Consider the following 15916-nt stretch of genomic DNA (forward strand, 5'->3'; position numbering starts at 1 on the left):
GGTCAATGGTCATGCCACTGTTTGAGACTCCCTTTGGTCTTATAAAAGTTAATGCATCATTCTAAACGGGGCATGCCATATTAAAATATCTATATAACTACAACAGTCTTCATATACGTATGGGGAGGAAGCCATTAAAGAGCGTGTTTTGCTTCAGTAGTCATCACCTTTGGAAACGACTTCCTTTTTGTGCGCATGCAATAGGATGGTGTGTTCGAATTGTGCAGTGTAGGATCCGGGGATATCGTTCAATGGTGGATAATCCTGTACCAAACCGTGTCTGACCAAATTATTCAACGCAAATAAGTATTTATCTTGGCCCAGTCTGTCTAGGTATCGGCGACAGAATGGCAAAGTCCCAAAATTGCGGTCTATTGTTTTCAATAAGTTCTTGGCGCTGTCCAAAGTGGGCATTACCTGATGGTCTTCGGCAGATCTGGCATAATGAGAAACTTCTCCACCGGCGGTAACGTAACCTCTACCGGTAGAACCAAAAGTTTCAATGGCAAAGTGCTCGCCTTCCTCCATCTTTGTAGTGTCCCCATTTTTGACGATAGGAACGGATTTACCGCCGTGGATACGGTATGGTCCGATACTGTGGCCACATAGATTACGACAAGGTTTTACCTGGTAGGTTTCACCATTGATTTCCACTTCGTAAGATTCCATGACTTCTTGGATGGCTTCACCAATGTCTGTCAATCTCACATCGATACCCGCTTCTTTGATACCTGTGTAGGTAGCATCCTTGACAGCGGCTAACAGGTTATCGTATTGTGGATCGAATGAAACAGTAAAGGCAGAATCGATGATGTTACCGTTCACTTGCACACCATAATCTACCTTCATCACATCTTCATATTTCAAGACAGTCTTGTCGCCTGCATTGGGCGTGAAGTGTGCAGCACAATGGTTGAGAGAAAGGCCTGTTGGAAACCCAATACCTTGAGATTTCGGGTTCTCCATCGTTAATAGATCTTCTGCTCCGGTATATTTTCTTGTAGTATTTTCAATCATATCAGCGATGTCCATTAACTTCATCCCAGGAACTATTCTATCTTTGATGGCTCTTCTCACACGACGATGGATCTCAGCACCCTTCCTGACATCATTCCAATGTTCGGCCCTTTCCAAATCCCTTTTCAAGTAACGTGATTCTTCATCGGTGGTCCTCTGCAAATTGAAATCTTGATGATAATCCATCCATTCACCTTCTGGGTATTTTCCGTCCGGAAAAATTAATTCAATCTTCTTCACATTGCTTTTCTTCTTCTTCTTTTTCTTGTTCTTCTTCTTCTTGCTTTCTACTGGGCCTGATTCGTCAGCTGCAGCTTGGTCTTGCTGTTCAACGGCTTCATTCTCCAAATTTACTTCTTTTAAATCAGGAGCAGCGGCTTTTTCTAATTCAGCACCAGACATTCTTCAATTATAGTTAGATTTTCTCCAGTACTTTTTGCTGTAAAGGCCCACATATTAACTTATTACAATGGCTGCTTTTCTTTTTAAGTTCGCTTCTTTTCAATATTGAAAATGAAAAATAAATAAGACCTGGCCATGAAAGGGTCCCTTGGAGATTAAAAAATTCGTCAATCATCACCCATAAGAGAATAATCAGAATGTTAAAGAGCACGCTCAGGCTTTCAAGGACCTCCTTCAGAAGAAATTTCGCAACGATCGACTGCTTACGCCAACAAAATTCGGATATCGATAAAATTATACTAAATCCAATCAAACTAGCTCAGGGGACCAGGAGTGACCATGACCAAGCCTCTAGAATTAAAAGGGATAACGCAGATATTTTATCGATGGAAATTCCAGTAGATATGATGCAATCTGCTGGGAGAATAAACAAGAGGGAGCTTCTGTCCGAGGCGGAGATTGCAAGAAGTAGTGTGGAGAATGCTCAAATGAGATTCAATTCAGGCAAATCTATAATTGTGAACAAGAACAACCCTGCTGAGTCATTTAAAAGATTGAACAGGATAATGTTTGAAAACAATATTCCTGGAGATAAAAGAAGTCAACGATTTTACATGAAGCCGGGAAAAGTAGCCGAGTTGAAGAGGTCTCAAAGGCATAGAAAGGAGTTTATGATGGGCTTCAAGAGATTGATCGAAATTGTTAAGGATGCCAAGAGGAAAGGATACTGACTTTAGCTTCAACTCTAAAATACCGTGAAATTCACCGCGTTGATTTCCGTCTTTGTAAATAAGTAAAGCGTAACTATTTAGTTATATTTTTGTATATTTTTTATTCTTTCATTTCTCTTATCCATTATTTCCATTGCTAAAAAAGGAAGGAAATACCGTTGTTCGAACAAACAGCAAGACAAAGTAGACACGAAAAGTAAGTCAGCTGCTACCGCAATATGCCGTCAAACGTACGTTCAGGGGTCTTGACTTTGCTCCATACAGCATGCGGTGCAGGTGTGCTAGCAATGCCTTTTGCATTCAAGCCATTTGGGTTAATGCCAGGTTTGATAACGCTAACATTCTGCGGAATATGTTCCTTATGTGGGCTGCTATTACAGACACGAATAGCAAAGTATGTACCTAAATCGGAGAACGCTTCGTTTGCTAAGCTCACTCAACTAATCAACCCATCGCTAAGTATAGTGTTCGACTTTGCCATCGCTGTTAAATGTTTTGGCGTTGGCGTATCCTACTTAATTATTGTTGGTGACCTAGTACCACAGATAGCGCAATCAATCTTTTATCGCAATGATGATAACATTGATTCTCAAGAGCGTCATATCTTCTTGGACAGGCGTTTATATATATCTCTGGTCATGGTATCGGTTATTTCTCCTTTATGCTTTAAAAGAAGCCTGAATTCTCTACGATATGCTTCCATGATTGCCATTATTAGTGTTGCATATTTATCTGGTTTGATTATTTACCATTTTGTAAATCGGCATCAGCTAGAAAGAGGCCAGGTATATTTTATGGTGCCCCACAGAGATTCTCAGACTCATTCTCCCCTGACTACCTTGCCAATTTTTGTGTTTGCTTACACATGTCATCATAATATGTTCAGTGTCATTAATGAGCAAGCGGATAAGAGTTTCAAGGTGCTTAGAAGGATTCCGATTCTTGCCATCGCGTTGGCCTACTTTCTATACATCATTATTGGTGGCACAGGTTATATGACTTTCGGTGAAAATATCGTAGGAAATATTCTCACTTTATACCCGAACTCCATCTCCACGACCATCGGAAGATTAGCAATGCTGCTCTTAGTTATGTTAGCATTTCCATTGCAATGTCACCCTTGTAGATCATCGGTAAAAAACATAATTATATTCATTGAAAATTTTAGAAAAGGAAAGCTATATGATAACAGGACCGGCTTTATCCCATTGGACGATTTAAGTAATGAAGATCCACAGGAGGGATTAACCCAACAAAACAACGAAGAGCCAAATTTGCGTATTGAATCTTTACGGTACACCAATATTATCACTCTTTGCATCTTGTTATTCTCGTATATATTGGCCATCTCAATTACGTCTTTAGCTAAAGTCCTAGCAATTGTTGGTGCCACGGGATCTACATCGATTTCTTTCATTTTACCAGGTCTTTTTGGCTACAAGTTAATTGGTTCAGAATTTACCGACAGGAATGAAAGAGTGCCGTTTAGCATAAAAATATTCAAATACTTAGGTCTATTTCTATTCATTTGGGGTATAGCGGTAATGGTAGCTTCACTATCGGCGACTGTATTTTTAGGCACATCGTCACATTAACTTTTTGTATCTCTGTACATCGAAAAAATAAGAAGTATAAAGCGCTTGCATAGCAATTAATAAAAAGGTGACCATCCCATATATATAACGCTCAAATTTGATGGATCTGTCGCTTGCTGAATTAAGTCTTGTACGCTAGATTCTACACTTAAACCATTACCCATAAGCTTTTCTTCAACACCTTTAAGAGCTCTATAGGACTCTTGGTTTTCATTCCTGTCGTTGTGACCTATGAATTTACTGACGTTATCAAAATTTGTAGTTTCATGTTCTCCTTCAAATAAGTGTTCGTATTTTTTAACTGGCGACATTACCCATGAATAAAGCGGATCCCATTTTAAGATATTCAAAACACACATCACCTTGACGTAATCTTTTCTTAATACTGCGTAAACTCTTTCACAACTTCGCCTGAATAAACCATCAACGCCTGTGACTCCAAATCCATCAACAATATCCCTAGTTAATCTGAAAGGGACCAACTCTGGAATGGGAAGTAATTTCCCCTGATCAAACGCAATTCCCAAATCTATATGAATGGGTTCCCCTGTTGAGCAATCAAGTAAGATATTGTTCAGGTGCCTATCACCGAGGCCTAATATGTATCCAACAATGGAGCTAGCTGCGACACCTTTTGTGTATTTCTTCTTAGCTTCAAACCAATCGAGTGGATCAGGAAAAGAATCGAAAAAAAAGTTTCTTAATTGAGGTTTTATTTCATCTGTGATTTTTAAATAAGTTTTCAGCCTCTCTTTATTTGATTTCGTTTGCACCGCTTTCATGGCTTTTCTTGCCTGATCGAAGGTTATCTTATCGTTTTTATGTAGGTTACTCAAAATTTGATGTAGTGACGTAGAATTTGCGACGAATTCAATAATTCCCGCCTTCGGTCCTAATGGAACTACTTTATATGTTCTAATACCCAAATCTAAATTTCTCAATACTTTATCATTTTGTAGGACTTTATTAACTTGTCTAAACACTTGCTCCATAATTGCATCTTGTCTTAAATCATCATTGCTACCTTTCATCAACACCCTCTGCGTGGTACCATCTGAGATGTTGAAGGTGATTATTTTTGGAAGAGACAATCCCGTAGTTGTGATGCTTACTGTTTCATTAACGGATACAATATAAGGGCGGGCTTTTCTTCCATCAGCGGAACTTTTGACTGTAAAATCACTCATCGGCAGGGGAAGCTTCTCCATGCTTAGCTGATTCAGCCAATATTGACCAATCTTCAAATTAGCTAAATGCAACTTCTTGGTGTTTTGTACAAACTTAAGATTAGCTAACTCTACAGACATCTCACAGAACTCTTGCACAGGAAGTACATACTTTTTCGCAAAAGCGCCTTTGTCATATCCTTGTAATTCTAGAAGAATCTTTTTGACAGCTTGAATTTTTTGCGATATGCTCGTATCCTTATTGGATTGCTTTTCATATAGCAGTATGCTCATCACTGAATAAAGAGAATCATATGGTAGTTTGTAAAGGAGCCGTTTCATAGTTAGTTGCAATGGCTTCTGAAATTCGTTCTCCTCCATAGATATTTTTGACGCAATCTGATTGACCCAGGGTAAAAACTTCCAGCTCGGTATTGTCCCAATTTCTTTATATAGCAATTGATTGATCTTACTATTGTCATCATTCTCGAACCACAACCCACAAAATTTATCAATAATGTCATTATCATATCTATTGCTGAAAACTAAGGTGTTGAGATAGAAGTGAAGCGCATGCCATAGGAACTTTTCTTTTTGAAGAAGCAGTGCTTTTAGTATTTCTGAATCTCTATTATATTGTAGCATAACACGATTGTAGTGCCTTTTTGCGTCTTTTCTTTCATTTTCTGGTAATTTTGTGTTTTTATATATTAGCTCCAAAGCTTTCAAGGTAGCTTTTCCAGTATGTGACCTGTGTTCTCTATCTTCGATTTCTCCATTCGATCGTAACTTTTGCGCCTGTTCATCAAGAAAACTTCCGAGTGTGTAAAAAACATCAGAACATGATTCATGGTCATCGACATTTATATCCCAATTAACAATGTTTTCCTCATATATAGCTGCAGCTGATTCAAGCCTTGATTCCGAGCTCCATTTAACCAACCGAGCTTTGATTTGGTCCATGGGCACATCAAGAAGTAACTCAAAATCGCCGTAGAGTGTACCTTCGCTAGTATTCTTCTCATTTCGAGCTACTAGATCTCTCATTATCATTACAGGTGCCTTGTACTCTTGAGACTCCCAAAGGGCATTGGCAGACATGTAACTTGCTAATTTCTCAATTTGGGATAATACAGAGGGATCTTCATATAACTTTGCGGTATTCTTAACCATATTGCTCATTAGAGTCGCGTTTCGTAGCGCGTCTTGAGACGCACCATTGGCAATTGCTAACTGGATGTAATTAGCAAGCTGAATAATAGATCCGAGGTGTAAACATTTTGAGCATTCCGCGTTTTCCTCTAGTGAATTCTTCGAGAGCACATTCATTAAAGTGTGCCTACCTTTTAACGTTGCTTTGTGATCATAGAAGTCTATAGTATTCAGTCTCTCCTTATCAGCCTTTATAATAGACATTAATGTTTGCGGGAAAGAACAAATATTCTGAGAGCTTGATGCTATTTTTATAAATTCAATAATTGCATTCAAAGTATCCATCCATTCATTTTGGCTAGTAAAATGTTGTCTAGAATCAAAAATTGTTAGTAAAGATTTCTCTAAACATTTTTCAGCATAACTAACGTCTTGCGGTAAATTCTTTATAGCATAGTATAATCCTTTCGCCTTGGAGTCAATAATTTTTGGGGTCAGTAATTTCCAGTTTCCCAGTTCTAAATTCCACTTGTAAACATCACTGGATCCTGAAAGTCTACTTTCCAATAAGCTGGTCAAGCCGTAAAAACCGCTATCTTCAGTGGCCTTGATTAATGGTTCTTTTTCTTCTTCAAGTGAAGTGGTGTAATTAGCATCAAAATTGGCATTGTTGAAAAGAAAACGCTTCCATGTATCTGATTCAATTCTATTGATAGAGTTCAAAACGCCCTCTATTGAGTGTGGAACAGGTAAACCTGCTATAAAATCGCCATCATTTATGGATTCGTAAATTTTTTGAAGCGTATTTATATTCATTTCTCTAGTTTTTGGCATGTTCATTTCCTCGAACAATAAATAGCTAAACTTGAACTCTTCTATTTTAATAGAGATCTGGCAAATTTCTTCTAAATTTAAGCTAGAATACGTGCGCAAACAGTTTCGTTCCTTGTATCTTGAACCCATCCTAATCATTTTGATTACACCGAAAAGCAGTTTCAGCTTTATCTCAGAATCTCTAACATTTAGCAACGTTGCTATTTGGGTAAAGATTTGACTGCTCCACCTCAAACAACTCTTTGGATCGTAAGTCATTGAAAGGAAAAATAAGTCATTAAGTACTAATTCACAAAACGTTATCGATGCTTTGCATAAAGGATACAAGCAAATAATAGGCGGTATATTAAATGATATTTGATGGATCAAGCCACGGGCGAATTTGCCTATCCAGCAGTCGTACGGCTCGTTTACTGACAAATAACTATCACATATGAATGACTCCATTCCAAAATTGTTTGCCAACGGGCGTATGGCATTTAGCACATCCTTATCCAATGGAACAACTTTATCTTTGTTCTCATCCAATAACTTCTCCGTAAAGCCAAATTCAGTCTCGCTATTTTCCATTGAGTACCCCACTAAGTATGTTAGAATGCACTCAGAAAGAAAAAACACTTCGGTAGAATTATCTAACTCAGCTTGCTTGTTGAAGATTGAAATACGTCGGTATATCATATGCGGTAGCCCAGGGTGGTGAAACACCATTTCAAAGTTTTTCAAATGAAGTTCATTGTTAAAGTTTGAGGTACTCTCTATTTCAATTTCTTCCCGTGAAATGCTTCTTGAAAGAGTAGCAAACCATAACTTGAAGTTTTTGCTTAGATATTCCTTTGGAACATGATGTTTCAAAATGTTAATTGCAGCTGCATTAGAGAGGAAACAATCAATTTTTGAAGCTACTGGTTTCTTAGCGTATGAAAAGAGTAAAGAAACCAATACAACATTGTCTATATTACAATTACTAGCGTCCAAAAGTTCCGTATTTTCATAAATATCATTTTGGATTACATGTCCGAATATCGCGTCAAGGCAATATTTCCAAGTTTTTATTTTGACGAGATCCCAACGCTCTAATAGCTTAATAGCCTGCTGAAAAGACGGACTGAGCTGTTTATATTCCCTCAAATAAATAAATATTTTGCAAAATAAGTTGGGTAAAGATGCTTCTATTTTAAACATCTTTTTGTTAGCCAGATTTAACAACGAGCTAAAAATGGTTATTATTTCATCATGAATATGTGTATCTATCAAGAATTTTGAAAGCCGAATTATGATAAAGTTTAGGGTTGATGACTTTACAAGTACATTCTCATATAACACAAAAAGGAATTTCAACTCCCTTGCACATCGCAGTTTTCCCATGTAAGTGGATGTCTTTTCAAGGTCTGTAATAACTGACAGAAATAAAAGCTTGAATTCTTGGGTGCTATTTTTCTCGCGAGCAAACTGTGTCTGAAGTAAGCTTGCCCCCAAAGCTAAGGGTATATGGAGTGGGTATTGGTACCTCATAGAAACACTAGAATTTTCAAATAAATATTGGGAAAGGTATGAAGTTGGGAATAGCTTTTCAACAATCGACCTAAGTTCCGTAAGAGAGCCCAAATCAATAAATCTTATGATCCACTTTAACATCAGTAAGCGATATTTTCGGTGGTATTTTACCGTTGGTTTACCTGATATTTGGGGCAATATGTCAAATATTAGTTCATTCACACCGCCGCTGATAAAGGCAAGTGGAATACATAAGTAATAGCTATTGTCCACCAGGTAAGCGTCATCATTTCCAGTAATTGTGTGTAATATGTCTAAAATCCATTTTTGGTTGAAACCTTGGGAAAAATAAATAGCAGAAATTTCCACAAAATATCTTCCTAGAAATTCATGAATGTTAGTAAATCCAAAAAGAGATATATCCCATTCTTTTTCTAATTTAGCACTAGGGACCTTTGTTCTGTTAAACCAGTACATGATCAAATCAAATTTACAGTATTCGAAGAGTTCCATAAGGTTTTTATGGCGTAAAGCGACTATAATTTTGTTTAGAGCTTGTCTGATAAACGCACGGGTATGATTAAAGCTCGAGTATGTCATCATATCTTCCAAAGAAAAAACTAGACTTGGGTAGGACACCAGAGACAACATGGACATTGTAAGTGAGTAAGAAGCAGATTTTTCAAGACTCTGCTGAGGCGGGCCAAATAAGCCCTTGATTTCAGAAAATATGATACTTTGGTTCTTGTAGCTCACTTGAGCCATATAATTTGAAATAATGTTAAGTATGCTAATAATACTGGACGAGTCCAGCTTTTGTAGGCACTTGATGAACGTCGCAAAAACCCTCTGCTTCCCGCCTCTGACTGTTCCTTGGGAAAGATCATGATGTTGAAGTAGACTAAGCAGCAGCTTAGAAAGGTTAACCGTAGGAGCCACACCAGTGAAAGAATTGTCTTCAAATCTTGATATTATCCAGTCGAGGATATCATTACAGTCAGAATTCAGGGGCTGGCCAGGATAACATAACCATTGCGGTCTTATTGCTTCTATATAAGATGTGAGTAAAAGCATAGCCTGATTGGAAGAGCTGTAGTGATTGCAAAGCAACTTTTCGCCCAAAACTTCTGTAAATTCTTCCAGAATTTTGTTGTAGGAGGATGTGTCAGCGATTGTTTGTTTTAACCACTGGCAAACAGTACCAAGATAAGATATAAATACATCTGTAGTAATACAATCGGAAAACTCCAATATAGCTATCAAACGCTCTGAGATGCTTTTATTTTTTGAAGCCCATAGGTAGGCTTGCACTGCCTTATCCATCGCCGAGTGCTGAAGCTCCTGGAACCTACCTCCAATTGTGTACGGACTATTATTCTGAGCAATCTCTTCTGAAGAGGCTTCAAAGTAATTGACGGCAGAAGTTCCTCCTTGAGATTTCTTTTTCTGTATCTTGATAAAATCATTGACGATTTTTTTCATGTTAATCTTGTCAAGCACCACATGGTCTACATTTGTGGTATGTATTGATAAAACGTCCTCAAAGAATGATTCGTAGGAGTTTTGGTTATCGAGACTAAGTTGCGGAATAGTTAGTGAGACTGTTCTCTTATATGCCGTAATAAACTCAAAAAAAGTGGAATCTCCACAAAGATTATCAATGATTTGTATTAGTTTTGCTGCCCAAGTGAATTTTTGTAAAGGTGATGACAATGTGTCACTTTCAATATTTTCCAATAACCTGTAAAGAGTTTCGTTGTATCGTGTAAGGTTTAAGGGAACTTTTGGTAAATTGAAAAAGGGAGTGCTGAAACATTTCGACTTTCCTTCCGGTTTTACACATAGAAGAAACTTCCGCTGCTCTTGGAAATGGTGCCAGATCATATAGCTTTCATTCCAACATGGTGGAACAGGATTCGTTCTCCTGCGTTTTTTGTCATTAAATGGATTCTCTGGATCATATTTGTTACCTAACCAAGATATAAAATTGCAGAATTGGTCCTGCTTATCATCAGTTCCGTGCAATTGGTTCCACTTTGATTTCAGCCACTCAAAAATTCTATCCGCGGATGACATACCATTCATAGATTGAAAATCTTTACCAAAATGCTGAAGGTACCCCCATAACATGAATGATTCATTAGTAATCGATATGGGACCCAAAATATCAGATAACTCGTAAAAATCGTGTATTTGATTGATAGTTTTCTCATCGAATAAAAGCTGCTTCGAAAACTTTATGGAGTTGGCTAATAAAACACAACTTATTTGGCAAGATTCTTTTGATTTCACTAATGGTAAGCAAACTTTAAATAGGCGCGTCATGTCGTCATTGCTTAATTCGCATTTTTCTTGAGATAACAAAGGAATGAATGAAAAGCAAACCCAATTAAAACATTGTATTTTTTCGAATTTTGAAAACAGAAGTTCTTTTAATTGGCTTGTGAAATTTTTAGTAACGTCTTTTAGCGTTCCATAAAATGAGCATAATTGTAATCCCAGCAATTCAAACTCGTGTAACCTACTTTCCTCTAAAAGATGGATAAGAAAAGTGTCCATATCATCAGAAATTCGCAGGATAGAAGGTATATCCGAATCGCATTTTCTTTTTTTGAATAGTAATGAGTTATTTTCACTTTTGTTGTACAATGCAAAATATGTTAATAATGATTTCGTAATCCCGAATACGTTTAGCCATACTGATGCGCCTTCTCTATCCCTAAGCCTAAAATCATGTAATACAAACCATGTATTTTCATCTCTTGAACTTTGAGTATATGAGAATTCGATACAATCTAATGTGAACAATTGAGGCTTGTAATTACTTAAACGTAGTAGAATGTATTCACGGTACAGTGACACGAGAGATTCCGAGCAAAACTCTTCAGCATATTTTTCTTGACCTATCATATATGGAAGCTTATGGTTCATTAGTTCACTTGATATAACGTCAAACAGTGATAATTGATCCTGTACTAGTTCATTGGAAGTGCAGCCAATCGTGAGGTTGTAACTCCATGCTTCCTTTATAAGCATTAGTGTATCAATAACGCTCAAACAATGGCACTTCAAAATCAATTGATTGATTAATGACATTATTAATCTCGTATTTCCATTTTCTTTTTTACTGAGCTTCAGAAAATCTATCACGGTCCAAGTAATTATCCTTGCAACTTGATATATACCAACTGTGTCTAATGCCAATAAGTTCAGGAGGATTGATACAAAATTGGTCAATGTTTTGTTTACCATGGATATTCTCATTTGGTTTTGAAAGTACTCACAAATTTTGTCGACTAAGGATGTCCACTGGTGCACCATGAACTTAAGTTTGAAAGGGTCACTTTTAATTAAGGCATCTAGGGCGAACGACAAATGTACTGAAACTGCATCCAATAAACTTTTGGACCCCTCTTTGACCATAAGTTCAGGTATTACTGCTAAAAGTAACTTTAACGTTTTCACTTTAAATCTTCCACACGACTTTTCTACAAATAATCTTAAAACGTATGATATCGTAGAGAGTCTGTTCTCACTAAGTGACAACTTATTTGTTGTTAACCTTGTCAAGTTTCGGAGAAGTTCACAATATTTTGTGTGTTCAGATGCAAGTAACTCTACCAAAGCATCTGCTGTTGTAGGTAGGGCCTTGGTTGGTATTCTCTCCGGATTTTCTTTTAGAACTGTTGTTAACTCATCTAAAGCACTGTTTCTCTCTTTGATTTTTGTTGACGATAACAAATTCAAAGTTTCTACGATTCCATGGTCCTCCATTGTTTACGCTACCTACTAGCTTAGCTTACCCTTTTCTTTGGCGGAGTTTTCTCGAATTGTTTGCTTTTCTTTTCGAGTGTGTGAGATGTCAATTAGCTTTAATAATTCTATTAACTTGGATCTAGTTTATCTTGAAAAATGTCAAAATACGCATATTGTACGGCTGGTGTCGTTATTTGTTTCTGGCTTGCAAATCACTCTATCATATGAATTCTTATCTTATTGACGTGTGTAAGTGCTTTTTGGCGTACCCCAAGAAAAAAAATGTAGAGTATCCCACCATGCTCGTAATTTTTCCAGATGATTCTCTGAATGAGCGATAATATTAATACTTTCCTCTAAAAATGCAATGAATAATTGAGTTTCTTTAATCTGTTCAAGAGATTGTATTTATAAAGAAAATATGTATATTTGTGAAATCTAAGAGTATGAGTCAAAATAATTTCCTTTTTACACAACAACACCGGAGTTAGATGCAACTCTTGGCCATAAATCGGCACATTCTTTACCGACTGGACCAGTGATAGCTGAACCCTTCATTTCACCCTTTGGATTGGCGATGACACCAGCATTGTCTTCGAAATACAAGAAGACACCGTCTCTTCTTCTCCAAGACTTGGCTTGACGAACAACGATTGCTGGCATAACCTTCTTTCTTAATTCTGGCTTACCCTTCTTAACAGTAGCCATAACCATATCACCTAGGGAGGCGGCTGGCAATCTGTTCAATCTGGAACCAGAACCTTTGACGGCAATAATGTACAAGTTTCTAGCACCACTGTTGTCAGCACAGTTCATGATGGCACCGACTGGTAGACCTAACTAGTTAGAAAGAGTTCTCAACATTAGGGAATGAGAATAGTTGTTAGTAAAAGAGTCGGGAGAAGTTGGCGTTATGTGATTAATCCTGAAATATAGAGTTAAACGAGACGTTTGCAGAATTTAGACCTGTTTCAACGGTTACTCATTAGTGTAGGCGAACAGAGGGAAGCAGAATACGCTTGCCGTATATAATCCTAAACCTGAAAGGTTTGAGTCCATAAATTTTGACACGGATCACCTCATTTTCAAATATAGCCCACTTAGTCATTCAAATACTGCCATTTAGGCATACAGTTGCATATTCGGCGGGGCATAATTAGCGATGACGCATCATTGTTATGGAGAATCTCAAAAGGAATATGACCTGACTCTGCACTTAGCTTTTAAGGTCATTAAAAGCTTGTTTTATCTTGTTGGACCCAGTAAAATAAAATCTTGAAACTTCGCTTCATAATCAATTTAACCAAATTGCATTGTGGAAAATGAAAATTTTAACATACTGAGATTCTAAACTTAGTACCTTGAGCACCGTTACCGGACATTATTAGTTATATATGGGTGTGTTGGATTTGTATTACTTGTAAGCCCCAAGAATGAAAACAACGAAAGTAAGAGATTTCCAGCTACTAAATCAATTACAACCTTAGCAATATGATAGTTGCTATTAGCGGGAAACAGGTACATTATGGCTACAGTTCGTATCCGGCCAAATTAATTTTTCAGCCCGAGCGTGTTTGGGTTTGATATTTTCTTTTTTTATCTCTTTTTCAACATTTCTATGCAAGACTGCTAATGGTTGTACGGCAATTTCTATAAAAGCGGGATAAGCCACCACAAATTTGGTCTTTATTAAAATAAACTGCATGGGTTTTTAAGGGCATTTTTCATATGGTGTACCGGTGTTAAAGTCGTCTGTTCTATGCTCTATTATCTTATTTTTTATCTGAGGTATATCATGATATGGTAATAGTAATTGCGATTGCAAGCTTAGGATTACATTTATATAAAACAATACAAATATTTAGCCCGTTTAGGTTATTATAGACCAATTCTTGTTTTCTCTTATTCTATCCGTTAAAAAGTCTGTGGGGTTGTTGTCTTCGACAACGTCATTATCCTCGTTGCTCCCTTCATTATTAGCTGTATTTTCGTGATCCTCGTCATTATGAGTCCTCAGTTTTGCACGTTGTGCGCGCGACATATGACTCCAGTTTTGTTTTTTCTCCAAATACTCTCTTTTGCCCATTGTACTGTAACCATCATCACTTGGATTTGGAGGCCAACTACTTGCTTTGTTCCCGGGGTTATTGCCATAATTTGGATTATAGTACTCTTCTTCCATTTCATTCAACCTCAATGCCTGTAAATCGATTAGGTTTATGCCCTTCTCGTTCTTAGCCCAACCGTTTCCACCTTGTAAAATATCTTCCACACATTCTCTCGGTGTAAATTCACCTGGTCTTGGATCCCAAGGTAGTTTGAACGTCTTCTGGTACAAGTTCTCAATTAGTGGGCTCATGGAGGACGATATTGTTGTGGAAAGTCCTGGCTTTGATGTCGCTTCGCTACTCTTGTTGTTGGTAGATGTCGGTGATTTGAGGCTTGTGCTATTTCCTGTCCCATTCGTGCTAGGTTTCGCTACAGTTGTGCCAATACCATTTATATTAGAGAATGTATTCTTTGGTGATATCTGGTTTGTTGTCGAAGTAGGGCTAGAAAGTTCGGATGTGTTGTCTAGTATAGTATTTATTCCTGGCCTAAAATTAGCAAGCTGGCCATTAGTAAACGATTTGGAAATGTTAAAGTCTTCGTAAGAGCCTCTAACTAATTTTAATTGTAATGAGACGTTGATAATAGAATTGACCTTTGAGTGTTTCAGGAGAAATCTGTTTGTTGTGGGATTTTCGTCTTCTTTAACATATTCCGTTATATCTATGTCTACTGTTCCTAATAGGAGCTTACCCGTTATCTTTTGAGAATATGAATTGCTTCCTGTGGCAGTTAGTGCAGTGGCGTTTGCATAAGTGGTTTTCTTCACTTTACCATTGGCACTAGAACTAGAAGTCAACGCGGAATTTGCATCGGCAAACTCAAAAAAAACATCCAACACTAATATTTTCTTCAGGAAGCAGCCATTTTTATCTAAGTGAAGCTTCACCAGGATTGGTTTGTCCAGTGAATAATTCCATTGTGCTCTATGATGTTGCACATGTACATGTTTTGTTGTACCTCTACTCTGGGTCGAAGTAGATTGATGCTCACCATCCAGAGCGATCTTATGTCCGGACGTCCCGGTTCCATCCTTCAGACGCCATTTTGTGTAGCAGTAACCAGAAGATTGAGGAATATTTACCAATTCTTTGATTTGCAGGTCCAATAAGAATTTTGGTCTTTTTGCCTTGCTATTATGATTAAACGGCATCTTGATATTCACCGCACTAAATTAGCCCTTTCTATAGGTACTTAATGTTATTTTAGCAACCTGAATGAAATCAGAAGATGTTCTTTCCTTCTTATACAAGTGCCTTTTATCACTGTCACTGAACTTGGTCATCTTAGAAATACAAAGGGGGGGACCCTGAGAAAACTTCCACCGAAAAAAAAAGTATGCCCACGCGTCCTTTACCCGGAAATAATTATCCTGATTTAGCCGCCGAGATTGTTATATATATATGTATCGAAGGTCTCTGGATTGTGGCAAATCAAGGTATCCCATTGGTTTTATTTCATCAGTTGCTTTTGTAGTCGGCAAATTTTGAACCAATAAATGATGGAAAATTGTGTTACCGAACCTCCTCTCTGTTACGAGCGGTAAATACAAGGAAGACGCATGTCAATGCAGGTAATATATAGTGCAAAGCGTCTATCGAATTAGTGGCACACTTCCTTCTCTCAGCAGCTACATTCTCTTTTATAATGTGGGGCTATT

General features: G+C 37.4%; 5 protein-coding genes across 5 annotated transcripts; 2 read left to right on the plus strand and 3 right to left on the minus strand.

Moving 5' to 3' along the window:
- Positions 1 to 153: 153 nt before the first annotated feature.
- Positions 154 to 1419, minus strand: MAP2 (methionine aminopeptidase; the record flags this gene model as incomplete). The annotated part of the gene is made up of 1 exon (XM_033908623.1): positions 154 to 1419. The coding sequence occupies one exon, from the start codon at positions 1417 to 1419 to the stop codon at positions 154 to 156; it is 1266 nt and encodes a 421-aa protein (XP_033764514.1).
- A 197-nt stretch (positions 1420 to 1616) lies between these two features.
- Positions 1617 to 2150, plus strand: MRP21 (mitochondrial 37S ribosomal protein bS21m; the record flags this gene model as incomplete). Its single annotated transcript, XM_033908624.1, has 1 exon — positions 1617 to 2150. One exon carries the CDS (start codon positions 1617 to 1619, stop codon positions 2148 to 2150), a length of 534 nt encoding a protein of 177 aa, XP_033764515.1.
- Positions 2151 to 2368: 218 nt separating this feature from the next.
- AVT5 (amino acid transporter) lies at positions 2369 to 3745 on the plus strand (the record flags this gene model as incomplete). The annotated part of the gene is made up of 1 exon (XM_033908625.1): positions 2369 to 3745. The coding sequence occupies one exon, from the start codon at positions 2369 to 2371 to the stop codon at positions 3743 to 3745; it is 1377 nt and encodes a 458-aa protein (XP_033764516.1).
- Positions 3746 to 3801: 56 nt separating this feature from the next.
- Positions 3802 to 12165, minus strand: TEL1 (DNA-binding protein kinase TEL1; the record flags this gene model as incomplete). Its single annotated transcript, XM_033908626.1, has 1 exon — positions 3802 to 12165. One exon carries the CDS (start codon positions 12163 to 12165, stop codon positions 3802 to 3804), a length of 8364 nt encoding a protein of 2787 aa, XP_033764517.1.
- Positions 12166 to 14017: 1852 nt separating this feature from the next.
- On the minus strand, positions 14018 to 15409 carry SPAR_B00250 (uncharacterized protein; the record flags this gene model as incomplete). Its single annotated transcript, XM_033908627.1, has 1 exon — positions 14018 to 15409. One exon carries the CDS (start codon positions 15407 to 15409, stop codon positions 14018 to 14020), a length of 1392 nt encoding a protein of 463 aa, XP_033764518.1.
- Positions 15410 to 15916: the final 507 nt, after the last annotated feature.

Source organism: Saccharomyces paradoxus, chromosome II (genome assembly GCF_002079055.1).
Source record: "Saccharomyces paradoxus chromosome II, complete sequence".
Lineage (NCBI taxonomy): Eukaryota > Fungi > Ascomycota > Saccharomycetes > Saccharomycetales > Saccharomycetaceae > Saccharomyces > Saccharomyces paradoxus.